The sequence below is a fragment of the Pleurodeles waltl genome, chromosome 1_1, assembly GCF_031143425.1.
Source record: "Pleurodeles waltl isolate 20211129_DDA chromosome 1_1, aPleWal1.hap1.20221129, whole genome shotgun sequence".
NCBI classification, from domain to species: Eukaryota; Metazoa; Chordata; class Amphibia; order Caudata; family Salamandridae; genus Pleurodeles; species Pleurodeles waltl.
Genome location: NC_090436.1, coordinates 445,172,649 through 445,193,398, shown reverse-complemented (window position 1 = coordinate 445,193,398; position 20,750 = coordinate 445,172,649). Strand labels below are relative to the sequence as shown.

At 42.5% G+C, this 20,750-nt stretch overlaps 1 protein-coding gene across 1 annotated transcript in view; it reads right to left on the bottom strand.

Moving 5' to 3' along the window:
* The window catches only part of RASGRF2 (Ras protein specific guanine nucleotide releasing factor 2), a 1,901,930-nt gene that overhangs the window by 969,189 nt on the left and 911,991 nt on the right, over positions 1-20,750 (bottom strand). Inside the window, exon 11 of the mRNA XM_069224559.1 lies at positions 8,328-8,394. Coding sequence (XP_069080660.1) covers positions 8,328-8,394 — 67 coding nt within the window. The remainder of the gene's footprint in view (positions 1-8,327; positions 8,395-20,750) is intronic.

The window sequence follows — 20,750 nt, the reverse complement described above, 5'->3', positions numbered from 1 at the left end:
AGCAGCGTCCAAAAACGCCAAACGCACGATTTGCGTGTAGCAAGGCTTGTTGGCGTCCTTCCGGCGGGAAAACACTTCTGCACGACTCTCCAAGGCGTGGGGGATCCATCCTCCAAAGGGGAAGTCTCTAGCCCTTGTCGTTCTTGCAGTATTCACAGTTCTTCAGCCTAGTAAGAGCTTCTTTGCACCAACCGCTGGCATTTCTTGGGCATCTGCCCATCTCCGAGTTGCTTGTGACTTTTGGACTTGGTCCCCTTGTTCCACAGGTACCCTCAGTCAGGAATCCATCGTTGTTGCATTGCTGATTTGTGTTTTCCTTGCATTTTCCCTCTAACACGACTATTTTGTCCTTAGGGGAACTTTAGTGCACTTTGCACTCACTTTTCAGGGTCTTGGGGAGGGTTATTTTGCTAACTCTCACTATTTTCTAATAGTCCCAGCGACCCTCTACAAGGTCACATAGGTTTGGGGTCCATTCGTGGTTCGCATTCCACTTCTGGAGTATATGGTTTGTGTTGCCCCTATCCCTATGTTTCCCCATTGCATCCTATTGTAACTATACATTGTTTGCACTGTTTTCTAAGACTATACTGCATATTTTTGCTATTGTGTATATATATCTTGTGTATATTTCCTATCCTCTCACTGAGTGTACACTCTAAGATACTTTGGCATATTGTCATAAAAATAAAGTACCTTTATTTTTAGTATAACTGTGTATTGTGTTTTCTTATGATATTGTGCATATGACACTAAGTGGTACTGTAGTAGCTTCACACGTCTCCTAGTTCAGCCTAAGCTGCTCTGCTAAGCTACCATTATCTATCAGCCTAAGCTGCTAGACACCCTATACACTAATAAGGGATAACTGGGCCTGGTGCAAGGTGCAAGTACCCCTTGGTACTCACTACAAGCCAGTCCAGCCTCCTACAGACGCTTCTCTGGAGTGGTGCAATAAACATCATACTTACCTCCTCCACTTGTGTACTACTTGACAAGTGGCGACGAGCTGCACCACTCCCCGAACCCGCATTCCAGGTTTTCTCTTCGTTCTCCTCCAGTGTTTTTTTTTTTTACAGTGTCTTCTGTTTTTGTTTTTTTTCTTCCTCCTGGATTTCTTTTCCATCACTCCTTCATCGTTGTTCCTGCTGACGGCTCCTTCTCTTCAATTTTACTGTGCCGTAAGTTTAGCGTCATTTTTTCCTTTTATTTGTTTTTTTTTGGAGACTTATGGCTCGCGCTGTATAGCGCGAATTTGCCGCTGTTGGAAGTTTTCATTGCGTGTTTCCCGTTGTTTGGATACCTTGTGACTTGTGCCCTTGTTGCACATCATTTAGCAACGGTGGATGCAACAGTGGATACCTGTCAACTGAATGCCGTCGTTGGACGTCCTGTGCTTTTCATTGAACTCTTCCTTCGTGCTACTACAATCTTGTGGGATTTATTATTATTTTTTTTCTCTATCATCTGGTTTTTTACGCCACATTTATTACGTCCATTTACTGCTTTCGCTCTGAAGCAGTTCAACCAGTCACAGCTGGACGATTAACTACGGAGAAACACCTTGACTCTGCTGCGTGCACGCGCTGTGCCATTGTAGTCATTGCTACTTCACTTAACTTATCTGATCAACCTTCGTAGCACGCATTAGCAATATGTATGCCCAGAGTTTTTCTCTTCCTCCTCCACAATCGTTCTGGCCTGCAGGTGGCGCTCCCTGCATGAAGTGGCCAGAATGGAAAGCATTCTTTCTCAATTACATTGATACTATTGATATCCAAGGTGACATGCCTCCCCAACAAAAGAAAAGGATTTTCTTGCATTGTGTTGGCCCAGAAGGTTTAAAAGCATACAACCAAGCAACTAAAGCTGGGGGTGGAGAAGGGGATCAAAATGCATTTGATAGTGCTATCAGTGTTTTTGACCATTATTTTTCCCCTAAAGTATGTATTGGTATTCTAAGATACAAATTTTTCCACAGAAAACAAGAAATTGATGAGACTATTGATGATTATCTTGCTGCTCTTAGAACGTTATCATTAGATTGCAATTTTGGACAGTTACAAGAAGAATTAATCAGAGATCAAATTGTTATGCACGTTAATGATTCTTCTGTTCAAGAAAGGTTGTGGGTTAATGGAGATGCTAGCTTACAACAAATTCTTGACATTGTCAGGAAAGCTGAAATGTCTTCTAGGAGTGCTAAAGTCATACTCAAAGAATCTAAGTTGGATGAGAGTGTAAATAAAGTTCATTCTAAAATTCGAGGGCAGAATACATGCAAAAAAACAGAAGTAGTTAAGGGCACTTCTAGTGAACACCGTAAATGTTTCCGTTGTGGCAGCAGCTCACATTTAGCAAATAACAAATTGTGTCCTGCATTAAAACAGAAATGTTCTTCATGCGGGGTGGTTGGACATTTTTCTAAGGTGTGTAGGAAGAAACTTTTCAATGAAGTCAAATTTGTAGAGAAAGAGTGTGATGATACTTTACCATGGGAAAAAAATGATGACAATAAGTTTGTTCTAAACATCAGAAGTAATGACAAATCAGTCCTAAATGTTGATTCTGTGAAAGTCAGGAAGAAACCTATTTGCATGATGACTATTGGTGGAATTGAAGTTCAAATGTATGTAGATTCTGGCTCACCTTACACTATTATTAATGAACAGTTGTGGTTTGATAAATTTCAAAAGAAATTAGGGGATATTCTGGTCCTTCCTGATATCGCTCCTGAAGGATTTTCGGGTGAGAAAATTGATTTAGTGGGATTTACCACTTGTTTGTTTGAATTCAAGGATAGATCTAGTTTATGAAAATTGTATGTTGCGAAGAGAGGTCCTGCAATTTTAGGTTGGCAAGATCAAGGCAGTTTAGATATCATATTGGATCCCAATAATCCTGAACCAGTGATGGTAGTCGATGTGTGCGAATCTGGATCTAGTTTCCTTAAAAAAAAAATCCCTAAAGTCTTTAATGATAGTATTGGCAAGTTAACTGATTTTGTACACAAAATTGTGCTCAAGGATAATGCTTCACCCAAGATTTTCAAAGCAAGGAACATACCCTTAACTGTTAGATGTGAAGTTGAGAATGAATTAAATGCTTTAGTGAGTGCAGACATTATAGAAAAGATTGAATCTTCTGAGTGGGTTTCTCCCATTGTGGTTGCTAGACGTTCCGATGGCAAAATTAGATTGTGTATTGATTTACGTCATCTTAATGACAACATTCTTGTTGACCAGTTTCCTTTACCACGCATTTCAGAAATGCTTTCCACAATTAAAGACGCAAAACTGTTTTCCACCATTGATCTTTCGGCCGCTTACCATCAGATTGTGTTACACCAAGATTCAAAAAACTATACAGCATTCATTACTCCTTTTGGATGTTTCCAATACAAGAGGATGCCTTTTGGTTTGGCCTCTGCTGCTGCTGTTTTTCAGAGACTCATGCATTCATTATTTGGTAACATGGCCAACGTACATTGCTTTCAAGATGACATCCTAATCCATGGCAGAGATAAAATCGAACATGATCACTTGTTGGATCATGTATTAAGTATCCTAAATGAAAGAGGTTTGACAGTCAAATTTTCAAAGTGCAAATTTGCTGTTAGGAGTGTTACGTATTTGGGTCACGTGTTGAGTGAGGAGGGAATTAGGCCCAAACCTGATTTAATTGATGCAATACGTTTAGCGCCGGAACCCAGTTGTAAAGATGATGTAAAGTCTTTTCTTGGTCTCACAGAGTTTTACTCCAAATACATTATGAATTTTTCCTGCAAAACATTCCACATAAGACAGTTACTCAAGAACGGTAGCAAATTTAATTGGTGTAAGGAGTGTGATTATGAATTCAGAAACATTAAAACAGCTATTGCTAATGCTGTTCCTCTGTCAGGTTTTGATCCCAATTTGCCCAGCATTGTTACCACCGATGCCAGCTCGAAAGGTTTAGGTGCAATATTGTCTCAGAGAAAGAGTGATGGCAGTGAAAATTTAATTGCCTATGCTTCTAGGTCTCTGACTGACGCAGAAGTTAAATATTCTGTGATAGAAAGAGAAACATTGGCGTGTGTGTGGGCTTTGGAGCATTTTAGAGCATTTGTCTGGGGCAAACATTGTGAAATTCGTAGTGATCACAAACCTTTGGTTAAATTACTCACCACTAAAGGGATGGCCAAGGCTTCGGCACGTATTGCCAGATTATCCATGAGACTTCAAGATTTTCTTTACAATGTAACTTATGTTCCTGGTAAGGATAATGTGTCAGCTGATTTCCTTTCCAGAATGCCTTTAAGTGGTAAACATGAAACTGAATCTGAGTGGGATGACTACCATATTGCCTGGTTACACGATGAAGATATTCCTTTTATCAACCAACAGTCGTGGATTGAGGAGTATTCCAAGGATGCTATAATTCAAGAAGTTTTGAAGTACATGGTTGAGGGATGGCCAGAGAAGAAAGATCTGAGCCCTAATTTGAGGAATTTTTGGGAAGTTAGGAACGAATTGTCTCACTTCAAAAGTATACTATGGAGGGGTGATAGAGCTATTCCACCGACTAACCTTAGGAAATATATTACTTTACAATGCCATGAGGGTCATGGAGGCATCGTTAGAACCAAACAATCTGTTAAAAGATTCTTTTGGTGGCCTGGTTATGATATCTTCATTGAAAGGTGTGTTAGAGATTGTGTAAAATGTGCCAATGCCGACAAATCTCTAAAAACTTTGAAACCCAATGAGTACTTTTCTTGTAACCCCAAGAATCCTTGGGAAGTCATTGCATTGGATATTATGGGTCCCATTGGCATTAATAGTAAATATATCATCGCAGCTATAGATGTTTTTTCAAAATGGCCGGTTGTTGAAATTGTAAATGGGGTAGACTCTGATGCCGTTCTAAAATTTTTAGACAGGATTTTTACTGATGAAGGTATTCCCTCCAGGATTATCACAGACAATGGAGTACAATTTACATCAAAAAAAGCTAAGGAATATTTCAGTAGAGTTGGAATTAGACATTGTACTACCTCTTTATACAATCCCAGTGGCAATGGTTTTATTGAACGATTTAACAGAGTGCTTAAAGGGGCAATTCAATCTGAAGGTATAGCGGATGAGAACTGGGAATTACAAATCCTTAAAACAGTGTGGATGTATCGTATTACGTTAAATGAAATGACTGGATGTACTCCCTTCGAGATTATGAGAGGGAGAATTGCTAGAACTAAGGTTAATCCTTCTTGGTTGTTTGAGGATCCTGTAGTTACCATGGACTTAGATGTTGTAAGAAACAAATTAAGTAACACCCATGAGCGTTATCAAACAAAATTTGAGCAAAATTGTAGTAACAAGCACACCCATAGTGTAAAGGTAGGGATGCTAGTTAAAACTAAGAAACCTTGGAAGGTCAGGAAGGGAGAAAGTCAATATTCCAAACCTTTCAGGGTAATTGAAGTGTTAAGAAATGCGGTCAGTTTATCTGATGGTAGAGTCTGGAATTTCAGACGCATTGCCATATTAAAAGGTAATGAGTGGGTGTATCCTACTAATAGCCAAGGTGAGCGTGGGACTTTTCTGGACTTTGACCCAGTAATTGAACCGAGTAGGTCAAATAGCAATGAGGAGAGTGGGGGTCATGAGGCTCAAGATTTAGTAGTAGAACAAAATGACCTAGATTTCGAGCCTCATAGACATGAAGAGAATAATTCCTTGAACAGTAACATGTTATTCAAAGAGTCCGGAACTAAGTCTTCATCTTCAAATATACTTGATGATAATTATGTTACCAAATGTAAAAGGAATAGATGTAAACCAAAATGGCTTGATGACTATGTAAATTAGATCTGCATTATTTTCTTTGAATGTTCTTTAGATTTCATTATTTTTATTTTTTATTGTTCTTCTTTGAATTTTTATATATTTTGGTTATTAAGAAAAGGGAGATGTGTTATGTCGTGCGCGCGTGGTTGCCACTTTGTGTTCATGGCAACGCGTTCATTGTTATGATGTGTATGTATGTAACGTTCCACTCTCGGTCCGGCAGTTGTTCCCTGCTGATCCAGGAGTGGGACGCTTCTCTGGAGTGGTGCAATAAACATCATACTTACCTCCTCCACTTGTGTACTACTTGACAACGTCTATTTGAGAAATGGCCTGTAATTCACATGCTAGTATGGGCACCCCGGAATTCAGAGATGGGCAAATAACCACTGCTGCTCAATACCTTATCTTATGCCCATTTCGGAAATACAAAGGTTTTCTTGATACCTATTTTTCACTCTTTATATTTCAGCAAATGAATTGCTGTGTACCCGGTATAGAATGAAAACCCATTGCAAGATGCAGCTCATTTATTGGCTCTGGGTACCTAGGGATCTTGATGAACCTACAAGCCATATACATCCCTGCAACCAGAAGAGTCCAGCACACGTAACGGTATATTGCTTTAAAAAATATGACATTGCAGGAAAAAGTTACAGAGTAAAACGCTGAGAAAAATGGCTGTTTTTTTCAGCTCAATTTCAATATTTTCAGCTGTTATTTTCTGTAGGAAAACCTTGTAGGATCTACACAAATGACCCCTTGCTGAAGTCAGAATGTTGTCTCCTTTTCAGAAATGCTTAGCTTTCCGGGATCTAGTATTTCTTTCACACCCATTCCTGTCACTAACTGGAAGGAGGCTGAAAGCACCAAAAATAGTAAAAATGGGGTCTGTCCCAGTAAAATGCCAAAATTGTGTTGAAAAACGTGGCTTTCTGACTCAAGTCTGCTTGTTCCTGAAAGCTGGGAAGATGGTGATTTTAGCACCACAAACCTTTTGTTGATGGCAGTTTCAGGGAAAAAACCACAAGCTTTCTTCGGCAGCCCTTTTTTCCCATTTTTAAAAAAAAAAAAAAACTTTTATGTGCATTTTGGCTAATTTCTTGGTCTCCTCCAGGGGAACCCAGAAACTGGGTACCTTTAGAATCCCTAGGATGTTGGAAAAAAAGGACGCAAATTTGGCGTGGATAGTTTATGTGGAGAAAACGTTATGAAGGCCTAAGCGCGAACTACCCCAAATAGCCAAAAAAGGCCTCAGCACTGGGGGGGGGAAGGCCCAGCAGCTAAGAGGTTAAGCTTTTTCCAAAAACATCAACAGATTCCAGCACAGTAAATGGCATGGTTGATAAACACAGTAATGTATAATGGAGAGAGACGTTTGACTACTAACAGTTTCCAGTTAGTGGATTTAGCAACAGTATACATCAGTAATCAATGAGTCTGTGAAGAACGCCACAGCGTGCTATGTCTATGAGAAAGTTAAACATGCAGGAGGGAATAGGATCATCATTCTTAATAAACTGAATGGGAATGAACTGAGGCTGGGGTGCGGCAAGACACAGTGGCAGATGAAGTAAGGAGAAGACAGGTGAGAGTATTGCAGCGAGCAGCGTCAGGATTAAGGGCGGGATTGGCGCAGGGCGGGATTGGCGCAGGGCGGGCAGGAAGCCTGTGCCTGCAGCAACGCTCGAAAGGAGAGCAGCGTGGGTCAGCGGATCAGGTACGTTTTTATTTAAAAACAATAATAATTTAATGTACCCCCCGCTCCTGCCCATCGTGTGCACCCGCCCCACCCATTTAAGCGCTATGAGGCGCGACTAGTTGATACTGGTCATTTAAACAGAGGTCTCAGACATAAAAAACATAACGGCTTAAACTACATCTGCATGTTTACTCCCACATTTGAGTGTAGATATTTTTACTTTTAGAGATCACAACACTTTCCAAGAGCACTTCTCAAAACTTGTCCCATTTATAGGTTTCCAGTCGTTCATCTGAAACATTTTTGGAATTCGCGATTACATCAATCCAAAGATAGTTCTGCCCGCGCAATTGTTCCCACTGTACAACTGAGCTGGACAACTGTCTGCATTAGTGCAGATGCACTTCACTTTTGTTTTCTTTTTCTCGCCACAGAAGTGGTCTTTGTCTATTCTCACCCTGGAAATATATTTGTTACTGACCTCGACAGCAAGTAATCTTCAAGCATTTCCAGAGTGGGAATGGTTGAATAAATGCTGCCAATATCTATGTTTGTTGGTGTGCACAACCCCTCAGGACATCTTCGCCATAGAATTCACTACCAAGTAATAATGCATTATACTGATGGTAACATTACATGTGAGTACATCTGTTTACAACTGTAAAACCACATTTTGTGAATCAGAGGTTTTAAACTCATAAAAGGGCCATATGTGTGTTTAAACTGGACATGCAAATGGCGCTATAATTCGGCATCAAAATGCAGACTGCTAGAAACAAAGCCACGGTACTTACGATCATCTTCACTTGCATCTGGTTCTTCGATTAAAGTGCACTCTATTAATGAGAGCACACCACCTGTCTGTTGGAAACAAAACACATATTGTGAGAAAAAAAATATGAATTCTTGACGAAATAATTAAGAATTACTGCTTGTAAAGATTAGAGTTTACGTTGCGTGCAGAGCACATCATCATCATTTAGCACTTTCAAAGTGCTGTCAATTCTAGCAAATAAAGGCTAGGGAGATATTGTTTTCAAGATCCCCCCAGTGCGGACAGCTGGGGATAGGTGGTCAGGATCAATATACCCAGAATCCAAGGGATGCATCTACGCAACAATACTACATTTCCTTACAAACCACAAAATCACACCAATAGTAACAGAAACGTTAAACAGAATAGCAGGCGATCCATTAAAGTAAGTGGGACAGTTCTTGCCAAATCGAGAGTACATGAATTACCGCAATCCTATTTCTCCCACTGTGAGGAATAGTTTCGGAACAAGCCATGGTGATATATTATCGTACAAAGGGACAGAGTCAAACTCAAATGGTGCCATGATCACAAATAAGCTGAGTGATTTTGTCGAGCCATTGGGCAAAGAACAGCACTATTCAGCCTGACTGTATTGTACCCACCAAAGACATGCCTACAGAAACCTCAAATGGCTATGATTCTAGGAGTGCTGCCAGGGCCGGCTTTAGGACTGGTGGCGCCCTGTGCAACAGTTTATTGTGGTGCCCCTCACCGTATGACCGCCTCCTCGGTTTTACTCACTACCTCCGGCAAATGTGCCCCTCATCTCTCCATCGCTCCCCTTTTATATACATTCATGTGTTTTAAAGCTTTACTAATCCACTCAGCTAGCCACATAAAATATAGGGGTATAGTTAAGAGTCCCTAGGGCCGTTCTAACGCCACATTAACATCATTTTTTTTACGCTAATGTGGCGTTATAAGGCCAAAAACGCCGTGCCATATTTACAAAGTGGCACAATGTATGCATTGCACCACTTTGTATCCCTTTGCGCTACATTATGCCTGCACCAGGCACAATGTGTGCAAAGGTGGCATTCCCCCGTTAGGGGCAGGGCCAAAAATATGGCACAAACAAAATCTCACAGATTTCTTTGTGGCATTTTTTTCTGGCACTTTTAACGGCTGCTCAGAGCAGGCGTTGAGGTGTCTGTTGGTTATAATGGCCCTCTAGGTGCTTTGCAGGATTAGCATCAAGTTTTTTTACGATAATCCTGCAAAGCACTGGACTAGCGTAAACAATTCTGACACTACTGCCATTCTAACGCCACATTAGTGTAATTTTTTTAAGCTAACGTGGCGTCAGGAGGCCAAAAATGCTGCGCCATACTCACAAAGTGGCGCAATGCATGCATTGTGACACTTTGTAACCCTTTGCGCTACATTATGCCTGCAGCAGGCATAATGTATGCGAAGGGGGCATCCCCTGTTACAGGGGCCAAAAAAATGGCGCTAAGAACTCTGACAGATTTCTATGCAGCATTTTTTTCCGTATTTTAAATATGAAGCACACATGGCAGTACCGGAAACAACAAGCACAAATTAAGCAGTGCCACATGGGCATATTTTAAGTGCCATTCTAATGCAACATTATTGTCATTTGTTTACACTAATGTGGCATTAGAATGCCAAAAATGCTGCGCCATATTTATAAAACGGCGCAATGCATGCATTGCGTCACTTTATAACCCTTTACGCTATATTATGCCTGCGCCAGGCATAATGTATGCATGCCAAAACAATGACGCAAAGAAATCTGTCAGATTTCTATGCATCATTTTTTTCCACCACTTTTAACGCCTGCTTAGAGCAGGCAATAAAAGGAGGCTTCCATTGGTTACAATGGGCCGCTGGGCGCTTTGTAAGATTAGTGTCAACATTTTTTACGCTAATCCTGCAAAGTGCAGGACTAGTCTGACGCTAGTCCCTTAACTACCGCCATGATGCGCCTTATTTTAAGTACGACGCACACATGGTTGCGCTAGGGGGCGCTAAGGGGTGCAGGAAAAGTGGCGCTGCAATGTATGCAGCGCCACTTTTCTTAAATATGCCCCATAGTTCTGTTTTTTGCAGCAGGTATATTAACCCTCTATTCTACTTTATGTTGAGTCAAAGCTGACACTAGGCAAAAACTCTGATCTCTCTCTTTAGCAGGAACATTAATCACAAGAGGTATCTTGACATTTTAATTGTTTATTGAAGGCTAAACGCGCAAGGAACTTTTCAGCAGGTGTTTTTAAATCGCAAGTTTGGTAAGTAATTGCTAAACACAGCGCCCCACTGAGGTCAGTGCCCGATGCGGTCGCACTGCTCGCACCCCCCAAAACCTGGCCCTGAGTGCTGCACTGTGTAGTCTCCCGAAAACAAGATTGAGACTGAGTCTGTCGGTTCTGGCTAGCACAGAGCAAAGCAGAATAAACAAACATGCTGTTTGGCAGAGCAGATGGACTACTGTTCCTCCTGCAAGAATTCAGCTATACAGTAATGCTGGCCTGGCTAGGGCTGCCGAGTCTCAGGTACTCCTGGCAGACAGTGAAGCACAGCTTCATGAACAGAAGACATTGAACCCTGACACAATTCCCTCTGGCTGCAGGTGTGTGTATTTGTGCATGTACATCTATGTACGTGAGTTAATATGTGCAGCTATGTGAGTATGTGTGCAAGGGATTTCGCTGTAGTACGGCACAGGTATGGGAGTCTGAACCTGGTCATTAGGAACATGAGCATATGTTCATGACTTTTGAAGCTGAGCAAGGATATATTAGGCTTATGCAGTCCATGTGAAGCGGAATGTGGGCATATGCCGCTGTTCCTAGAACATGTTCACAGCACATGGACATATGAGGTGATGCAATGGAATGAGGTTGTACATGACCATTTGAGGCTGAACCAAAGCTACTGAACCTGACCCTGGTTTATGATGTCCTCTGAACCACGGCATAAGGTGGTTGAGGTGGGCACAAAAAGCTGTACTGGGCATGTAAGTACAGCCCAGTCTGAATCTGGGCATATGAAGCTGTTGTTGGCATATGATGTCAGAAGCTGGAAATATGAAACAATAGATCTGTGTGAGAAATTGGGTTACTGGTGGAGGTGGGATGAACCCCTATTCTAGAAGCAACCACAAATCTTGTCAGGGTGGTGAACAAGCAAACCCCAGATTAACCCTTGCTTAACCCTCTAGTAGCTTGGCATAGAGCTGTCAGGTTTAACTTAGAAGCAATGTGTAAAGTATTTATGCAGCACTTCAAGAAGTTATAAAGTGAAAACACAATACAAGAAAAATACAACACCTATTTAGAAAAATTGAGTAAATTATATCAAGGCTAAATCAACAAAAATCCAAACCGTAGACCCAGGAATAGACAAGTTTAAAGATTTAAACGAAAATAGTGCCAAAAAGCACAAAGCTCCAACTGTGGATATTTGGTTGTGCTAGATGGGGACAAGTCACAAGTTTAGGCAGTCCTCGATGGAGCACAGGCCAGCTACAGGAACTCAGTTGGGCCCACTGAACAAAAGTATCTTATATCCTGGTTGCAGAGCATTGCAAAGTCCTGTGTTGAAGATGTGTCATGCTGCTGAGGCGATGCAGTGGTTCTGATGAGCTGCAAAGCTGTGATGCGAGGTCCTGCATCATCTTCTAGGATCCCATCAACAAGGGTTTGCAATGAGAACCTCGGCATTGAGGATGTATTGCAGTCAAGGCAATGCTTCGGATCTGAGGAGCTATGAGGCTGAGATGTGAGAACCTGCGTTGTTGTCAAAACTGCCCTCAACAAGAGATTTGCAATAAGAAAGCATACATCTGGGAGGCATCATTGGTTTTGATGCAGGCTGCGATGTCGATGCAGAGTCCTTGTGCTGGGAGAATCTTTGCAGCAGAGGAGATAGATACATTGGTTCTTCTGGGGGTTGTGCCATCCAGCAGATGAGATGCGTCGGTTCTTCTGCATCCACAGATGGGCTGGCAGAGCAACTTCAGACCGCCTTTCAAGGGTTCAGCACTAAGATGGCACCATCTGGCAGAGTAGGACTCACAGATGGGAGAATTAGGTGCAGGGTTCAAGGTTGTTGGAGGCTTCTGTCTCTGGAGGCTCCAGTCAGGAGGCCAGCCAACTAGCCCTTGTTGTCTCTCTGGGGTTCTGGGTTCCACAGATTCAAGCCCAGCTCCTCCCACCCAGGCAAGAAGGCAGCAGGCAGCAGATCAGCACAGCAGGGTGGCAGGTCTTCAGTGCAGCAGTCTAGCAGAGTGGCAATCCTTTCAGCATCACAACAGTCCTTCTTCCTTTCAGAGTTCCCAGGTCCAGAAGTGTACTAAAGAGTTGGTGTATGAGGTCCACTATTTATACCAGGTGCCTTCTTTGAAGTGGGAGAAGCTTCTAGAAGTTACCCTTTAAAATGCACAAGTTTCCTGCCTCCCCTTCTCTGGATCTGGACTAGCTACAGAGGAAATGCAACCCTTTATGTGGAGGCAGCCTACAGTATATTCAAGTCTAAGCAGAGCTTTCCCCAGTTTTGACCACCTATGCTGCCAGTGATGACCTATCCAGGTACACCGATGCCCTCTATTGTGTGTGGATGTCTAAGAGGAATACACAAAGCCCATCTGTCAGCTATACCCAGTCATGAGACTCAGAGACAGGTAGTAGGCACTAAAACCCTAAGAAAGGAAAATGGCAACTTTCTAAAAGTGTCATTTTCAAAATTGTTATTTAAAATACGACTTTACCATAAAAGAAGATTTCTCATTACAATTTCACAAGCACCAAACACAAACTAGTTACCTCTTCCCGTTTTGAAGTTACAGCTTATTAAATGTAATAAAGTAACTCCAATGATATCTTAGGAGAGAGGTGGGCCTTGCAGTCGTGAAAAACAAAATCAAGAGTTTTTCACTACCAGGACATTTAAAACTTAAAAATACATGTCCAACTTTATAAATACACCACACCCTGCCCTCTGGGATGTCCAGGGCCTACCCTAGGGGTGACCTATAAGTATTTCAAAGGATGGTTTGGGTCTGGCAAGACGTGTATCTTGTCAGGTCAAAATGCCTGTTTAAAACTGCACGCACAGGTTACAATGGCAGACCTGAGACATTTTTAAAAGGCTACTTAAGTGGGTGGCACAATCAGTGCTGCAGTCCCAGTAGCAGTAATTAACTTCCAGGCCCTGGGTACAGGTGGTGCCACCTTACAAGGGGCTTACAAGTAAATGAAGTATGCCAACTAGGTCAATTCTGCAATGCTTTAGGGTGTCAGCACAAGCACTTTAGCATTGATTAGTTTTAAATTGCAATGGCACATATAAATAAAGCTGTAGTCTTTATTTGAGATATACACTACTGACCCCTTACACGTCTTGTCATTTCAGTCTCAGCTTGCCTTCTCCTCTATTATTCCATCCAGAATACTACCCAACTACATTCTATAATGGATTGTCCATATGCAACACATCCCCCCTTTTTCTAATTGTCTTTTTGATGAACAGCTATTAAACTTAACATGAAAAAATGGACATGCAAGGAAATGTGAACATTAATACAATATAGATAAATATACTATAAATAAACCTAAGAAGGTTCTTAAAGCTAATGCAATTCACATAAACATGTTATTAAAATACAATATTACTGGAACTAATGTCTTCCTATTACACATACTAGTCTTACTTGTTCTTTGCCAATACCATCACATAGAGGGGCATTATGAACCCCAGCGGTTCAGCCTGCCATGCCGGCAGCGAGTGAAAAGACCGCCACCGGCATGGTGGGCTGAACCGCAATATAATGAACACACTCCACCGCCAGGCTGCCTCCGACAGGCAGCCTGACGGTGGAGGGAATCATTATCCGACAGGGCAGCACTGCTGCCCCTAGGATAATGATCCCTACTGCCACCAGCCTTTCCCTTACGGGCTCCCCCGCCAGGGAAAGGCTGGCGGAAGGGGTGCTCCGGGGCCCACTGCCCACCGCACTGCCTATGCACTTGGCATGGGCAGTGCAAGGGCCCCTGTGCAGTGCCCCATCATGCAGGTCACTGCCCGATTTACGGGCAGTGATCTGTGCGACGGGTGCTGCTGCACCCGCCGCACAGAGGTGCCAGCAATGTCCAGCATTCTGCTGGGCCGGCAGGCGGAAACAATGTTTCCGCCGGCCGTCCCAGCGGAATGTTCTTTATGCGGCCAGCAGGGTCCCAGGGGGGCTGGCGGTCAGGTAAATGACCGCCAGCCTGAACACGGCGGTAAATACCGCCGTTTTCATTATGAGGGCCATAGTCTTTATGCCAGTTAGGTGCTTGTCTGGTTCTTCTCTCTCTTTCTACTTTTGATCTCAGTGGAACCATGTTATCGGCCTCCGTGTCCCCAACTGAAAACTCTCCACCCACCTTGTTCATCCAGATATTCCGTTCCAGATTATTACACAGAGCTATTTTTCTCGTATTCCATTTTTTACCATCTTCCAAACACACACTGTTACCCAACACTTCCTCAACCTCTTTGGTCTAGACCACTTTGAACAACTTACCCTTTGATCTCCCTGTAATTGAACTCTCACCCAGTCACCCTTGATGAACTTGCATGTCTGATGCTTCAGTTTACTGTTGTGTCTCCTGGTATATTTCTTTTAATATTCTGATACTCTTTGTTCCAGTTCTTCCCTGTCTGCTTTTCCCTTAACAGGCCTTTTCATCCAGCTTGAGTAACCTTCGTGCATGCCATTCTGCCTTTAAGTAGGAAAAAAGGTGTTACAGGCGACCCCACTTTCATTAGCTAACTGAACACATTCCTTTATCACACAGATGAACCGTTAGGCTAAACCATTCTCCCTGGGATGTAGTTGTTTGGTGTAGTATACCTTCTTCTTTTAGAATTTTTTTAAACTCATAAGCTAAAAACTGAGGACCATTATTTGTGACTATGCATTCTGGCGAGCCTTCCCGTCTAAAAACTTCTTGGCAAAAGCTTATTACACTGGCAGCATTGGTTTCCCTGACAAATGCTACCTCTGGCCATTTGGAAAAATAATCATTTAAAACAATGGCATATTTGCCCTTAATTCCTTTATGCCAATTTTTGCCATGGTTTCTCTGGTAACCTTGTAGGTGTCATGGGAGATTCTTCAACCTTGTGTATTCTATCACTGCACATACATGCCACACAACGACGTACGTGTCTCTCTATGTCTCTATCCATACCCAGCCACCAAAAATCCATGCTTGCTCTTTTCTTCATATCTAACATACCCCAATGCCCCTCATGCAATAAATCTAGAAGCCTGGGTCTCAATGTAATGGGCACCACCAGTTTATTATTTCTTCTAACAATACCATCCACACGTGACAATTCATTCCACACCATTCTGTACTCAGGCAATCCCTTTTTGATTCTGCCTGATTGTCCTGTGTTGTTCGATACATTTTCCACCAATTGTTTCAAAGCTTCACCCTCACTTACTACATATTTCCATTCTTCACCAGATATTCCTCCCATACATGATCCATTCACCTCTGCCACTAACCATTCTTCATGCTCAATTTCATTTTTTTCATTCTCCGGTAGGGGCACATCTGCATTCAAATTTTTAATTCCAGGTACATATTTTACTGAAAAATTGTATTCCTGTAAGCGGTACACCCATTTGGCTATTCTAGTTGTTGCTTTCCCCACCCCTATGTTGGAAAACACCTCCAAAAGTGGCCTTTGGTCCGTCTGCAGTTCGAAAGGAATTCCCGAAACATACGTTCTAAAATGTGTGACACACCACCAGCACACAAGTTCTTCGCCTCTCTTTTACAGATTAAAGGGGTCATTACGACCCCGGCGGTTGGCGGTAATATGGAGGAAAGTACTGCCAACAGGCTGGCGGTACTTTTCTCCATATTATGACACACACTGACTGCCACAGCGGTAAAGGCCGCTGGGCTGGAGATATCAATCTCAAGCCCAGCGGCCGTCACTTGACCTCCTGCGGGATTATGACCCCGCCTACCGCCATGGTTTTTGTGGCTTCCTTACTGCCACGAAAACCATGGAGGTAGGCACTATCAGTGAAAGTGAATCCCTTCCCTGTCACTGACAGGGGTCTTCCCCACCCCCAGCCCTCCACAGGTTCACCCCCAGCCCCCTTCCTCTCCAGACCCCTCCTTCATACACGCCCCTCCCTAACACATGCATACATGGTAGACAAAGATTAAAGGGCACCGACTTGTATCACCGTAAAGTATCACATGAAATTGTGTGTTCACCGATTATCTCCTTTATTTATGAGAAAGGCCAGCTCCTTCAACTTTAACGTGTAAAATTCTGTACAGACCATCATAAACACTTTTCTGCAGACTGAAAGCACACATTATTTATTTTGAGGGAATGGTCTGCCTCATTAAAGGTTTTTGGAAGCACGGCAGAGTAATAATAATCCATATTGAACTCCACTGGCACAGGCTGCTCGTCAGCGTGAGTTTCAAGCCAGCTTGTAAGACCTGACAGCCTTAAGGTGGTCTTCCCCCAAACATTTTGCCTGCCTTGCCTTACTTTTACTGATCTGTTTTTGTTGGCCTTAGTACTATGGGCACTTTACCACTGCTAACCAGTACTAAAGAGCATATGCTCACACCTCTAAAACAAGGTAACATTGGTGTATCTACAAATGGCATATTTAATTTCCTCTTAAGTCCCTTGTAAAGTGGTGTAACATGCACTCAGGCCCTGTAAATTAAATGCTACTAGTGGGCCTGCAGCACCAATTGTGCCACCCACTTAAGTAGCCCTTTATACATATCTCAGGTCTGCCACTGCAGAGCCTGTAAATGCACTTTCACTGCTATGTCGACTTGGCATTTAAAACACATTGCCAAGTCTTCAACTCCCCTTTTAGCACACATAAGACCCTCCTAAGTTAGGATCAGTGGTGTAACGAAAACTGAGGGTCCCCCCTTGCAAAGTACATGAAGAGAGTCCCCTCCGACCCAGGCAGGCGCTCTCAGGTCAGGGGCCCGCCAACCATGCACAATGTACTGTGCTAGGGGGCCTCATGGAGCTTGGGCCACCACCCCCGCACCACAGGGCCTGCGGGGGCTAATATTACACTACTAGCCCTAGGTAGCCCATAGGACAGGGTGCGATATATGTAAGAGGAAGGACATATACATTTTAGTTTTGCATGTCCTGGGTGTGAAAAATGTGTTGTCACTACTGTGAGGCCGACCCCTCTCACAGGATAACCCTGGGGTTCCTTAATGCATCTATTAAGTGTAATTCTTGATTGAGAAGGAATAGTACTGTCGTGTTTGGTACCTATGGACCAGGAATAATAAATCCTCCTTAATGGTAAAGTTGGATTTATGATTACAATTTTAAAAGTGACACTTTTATAAAGTTGGCATTTTTATGTTCTCAACCTCTGTGTGTCTGCTGCCTGCCTCCAATACTGTCTGGGTCAGGTGAAAGCGGGACTTTATGCATTCTCTCTAAACAGTCACACACAAAGGATAGCTGAGGTGTGCTTGATGGGCCATTCACATCTTTATGGGCCATCACCAGGCTGATGGGCCATCCTGGGCAGGATCAGAGGGAGGAGCTGACACTTACAACTGAATAGGGCTGTGTCTGTCCCCACACAAGGAACTGCATACTCCCCTGTAGTGTGTCTGGAGTCAGGACTGGGAAGGGAGGACCAGTGTCCACTTCAAAGGGCCTTTTTGAAGTCACCCCAACTTCAAAGGCACCACTAGTTATAAGAACTGGACTTCTCACCCTACCAAATCTGTACACTTCTGGACCTGTGGATACTCTGCCAGGAAGAAGGACTACTGTGCTGCTACAAGCACTGCTACTCTACTGGACTGCTGAGCTGGAAGGTCTATTTTATTTCCTGTGCTGATCTGCTGCCCTCTTTGCCCGGTTGAGAAGGATGGGTCCCACATCATCCTCAGAACCAAAGTGACTCCAAGGACTTGCTGGCTTGCCTCCTGTTCTGAAGTCTCAGGGACATCAAAGACCTCATTCAACTCTGCTACAGCTTCTGGACCCTGGCAACTGTGGGTCTTACCTTGCCAATTGGTACCAATCCAGTCCTGGACCCTAAGAAATGGGTTCTGCAGCTGTCTTCTACAGAAATCTACACATTGTCATCACTGCACTGATCAGAACCACCGAATCTCTCCTTGATGCCGATGCATCGTCGCTGAGGATGAGAACATCACAGCACCCACTGCATGGCTCAGAATCGACGAATTGCCCTTGGCCCGAAGCATCGCCTTCATATCGCAGGCTGCGTGACTCGGTGATGACACATCACCTTCATTGCAAAAGGTTCGGCACCACACCCCTATTTTAATAACCTGGTGTGGATCATTTTTGTGATGTTTTTTTTCTGTTTTACTGTTTTAAGTGTTGCACAAATACTTTACACATTGCCTCTTAAGTTAAACCACTCTGCGCAGTGCCAAGCTACCAGAGGGTAAGCACAGGTTAATTTATTATGAGTAAATGACTTACCCTGACTAGGATTGTGGTCTCAACTTGGACAGGGTGAATTCCTCTGCCAACTGGAGACCCAATTTCAAACACAGCTACATTATTTACAAGGCAAGAAACTCCAGAACCCCACCCTCCCAGGCAGCCAAGAACAAGAGCTCCTCTAGAACTTGAAAGGAATATTGCAATAGCTTTACCAAACGGAAAATCAGGAACTTCTGGAAAGAGACAAGGCTTGATTGGAACTTCATCTGAGCCCTGATATCTCATACCCCATCACATCCCCTGTTCTTGAAGAGCCTAAACTTTTGTAATAAATTATTATAGTATAAGCACCACAGAAGAAATCAATCTTGAGATTTGACTTATTTTCCCCCGCTCCCTCCCACAGTCCCATTACCTTCTATCATCCTCTATCTTTAGCCTTGTCCTCACAGTATTTCCACATTCTTCCACTCCTAATGTTCCTTCACCAACTCTAAATTGTATTTCACACTTTCTTTCTGCCCTGTTCTACCAATATTTGAATTCTGCACAATCCCATCACCTCACTCCTCTGCATTTTGTGCCCACACTGTGCCTATCCTATCGTTGTAAACACCTCTCTTGTACTGTCCTGGACTATTTTATATTTGCTACAAAGGCAACAAATCAGCTTGTAAGTACTAAGGTATCATCTGTCTGAACTGTAAAAAACCGTGTGGCTCCCTTCTATTTCGATACATGTGAATGATAAAAGTGTTCCCAATATAGGTATAAAATTCACAACAAACATGCCTCATAACAAACATAAATTTATGAAATTACTTAAAAATATGAATAAAATAAGGACAACATCTGCACATTGTCATTAAAATCAAATCCAAATCCACCTTAAAGCAAGAATGAATATGAAATGTGGCCCCAATTAAGCATGAAATAATTTATAAAGCATCCAGAACATCCCCAGTATAAAAAAACCTCTCTAAAACATGTAAATATGCATACTCCCCCATGGTGATGTGTTACACCAATTTATTGTTGTCTCACCTTGTAGATCCCCAAGCCCAAAACGTAAATACAAACTTTCTAGAAAAGGAGACCTCTCACTTCACCCCAACTGGGTTATGCTCAAAAGCAATAGAGTATTCGGAGTCAGATCGTCTCTCATCCAGAGTTACAGCCTCAATCTCAGACCCCCCCAATTCAGTACATACACAAAATGATTGGTATTTTACTCAACACTATTTGTCAACAAATCATATGCATTAGAATGATATATATATATATATATATATATATATATATATATATATATATATATATATATATACTCATTGAAAAAAAACAAAGGTTTGATGTACATTAAAGGTAAGAGGAAGTATAAAGAAAAGGAAGATAGTGCAGTTGGAGGATAATATCACTGCTTTAAGAAGGACATAATTTGGTAGCAAGTCCGAGCTCAAACACGCTTAGGTGTTTAGAATTGAATAAAGTTGAACTGAAGGAAAAACTATTCTGTGAATTGCATATAGCCAGATTAGGCACATTGTGCCGGATTTCCAAAATGGTGGACAAATCTGGAAAAGTACTTTACTGGCTGGACAGCACCGTGCAGTTTACCAGAATGTTTCCATTTATTAGAATTATTGCAGGTCAGCTGGTCAGGGGGCATCTCAAATATATTTGTGTTAGATTACCAACAATTATATGCATGTCATGCTCCCCTTGTAGTAAAACTGGAAAGTTCAGTTATATCAGACCTTCCAGTTCCAGCACTTAATGGGTCAGACTGTGTGCTGACTTAGATAGCTTGATTACAGAGGAAGAGACAACAAGCTATTTCAGCAATGCCAACGGGTAAAACTCCTGCTCCCAACAAAATCTCCCTAGAGCCCTTCAAGTGCTATCTGTCTCTGTTGGCTACCCATATGCTTACAAT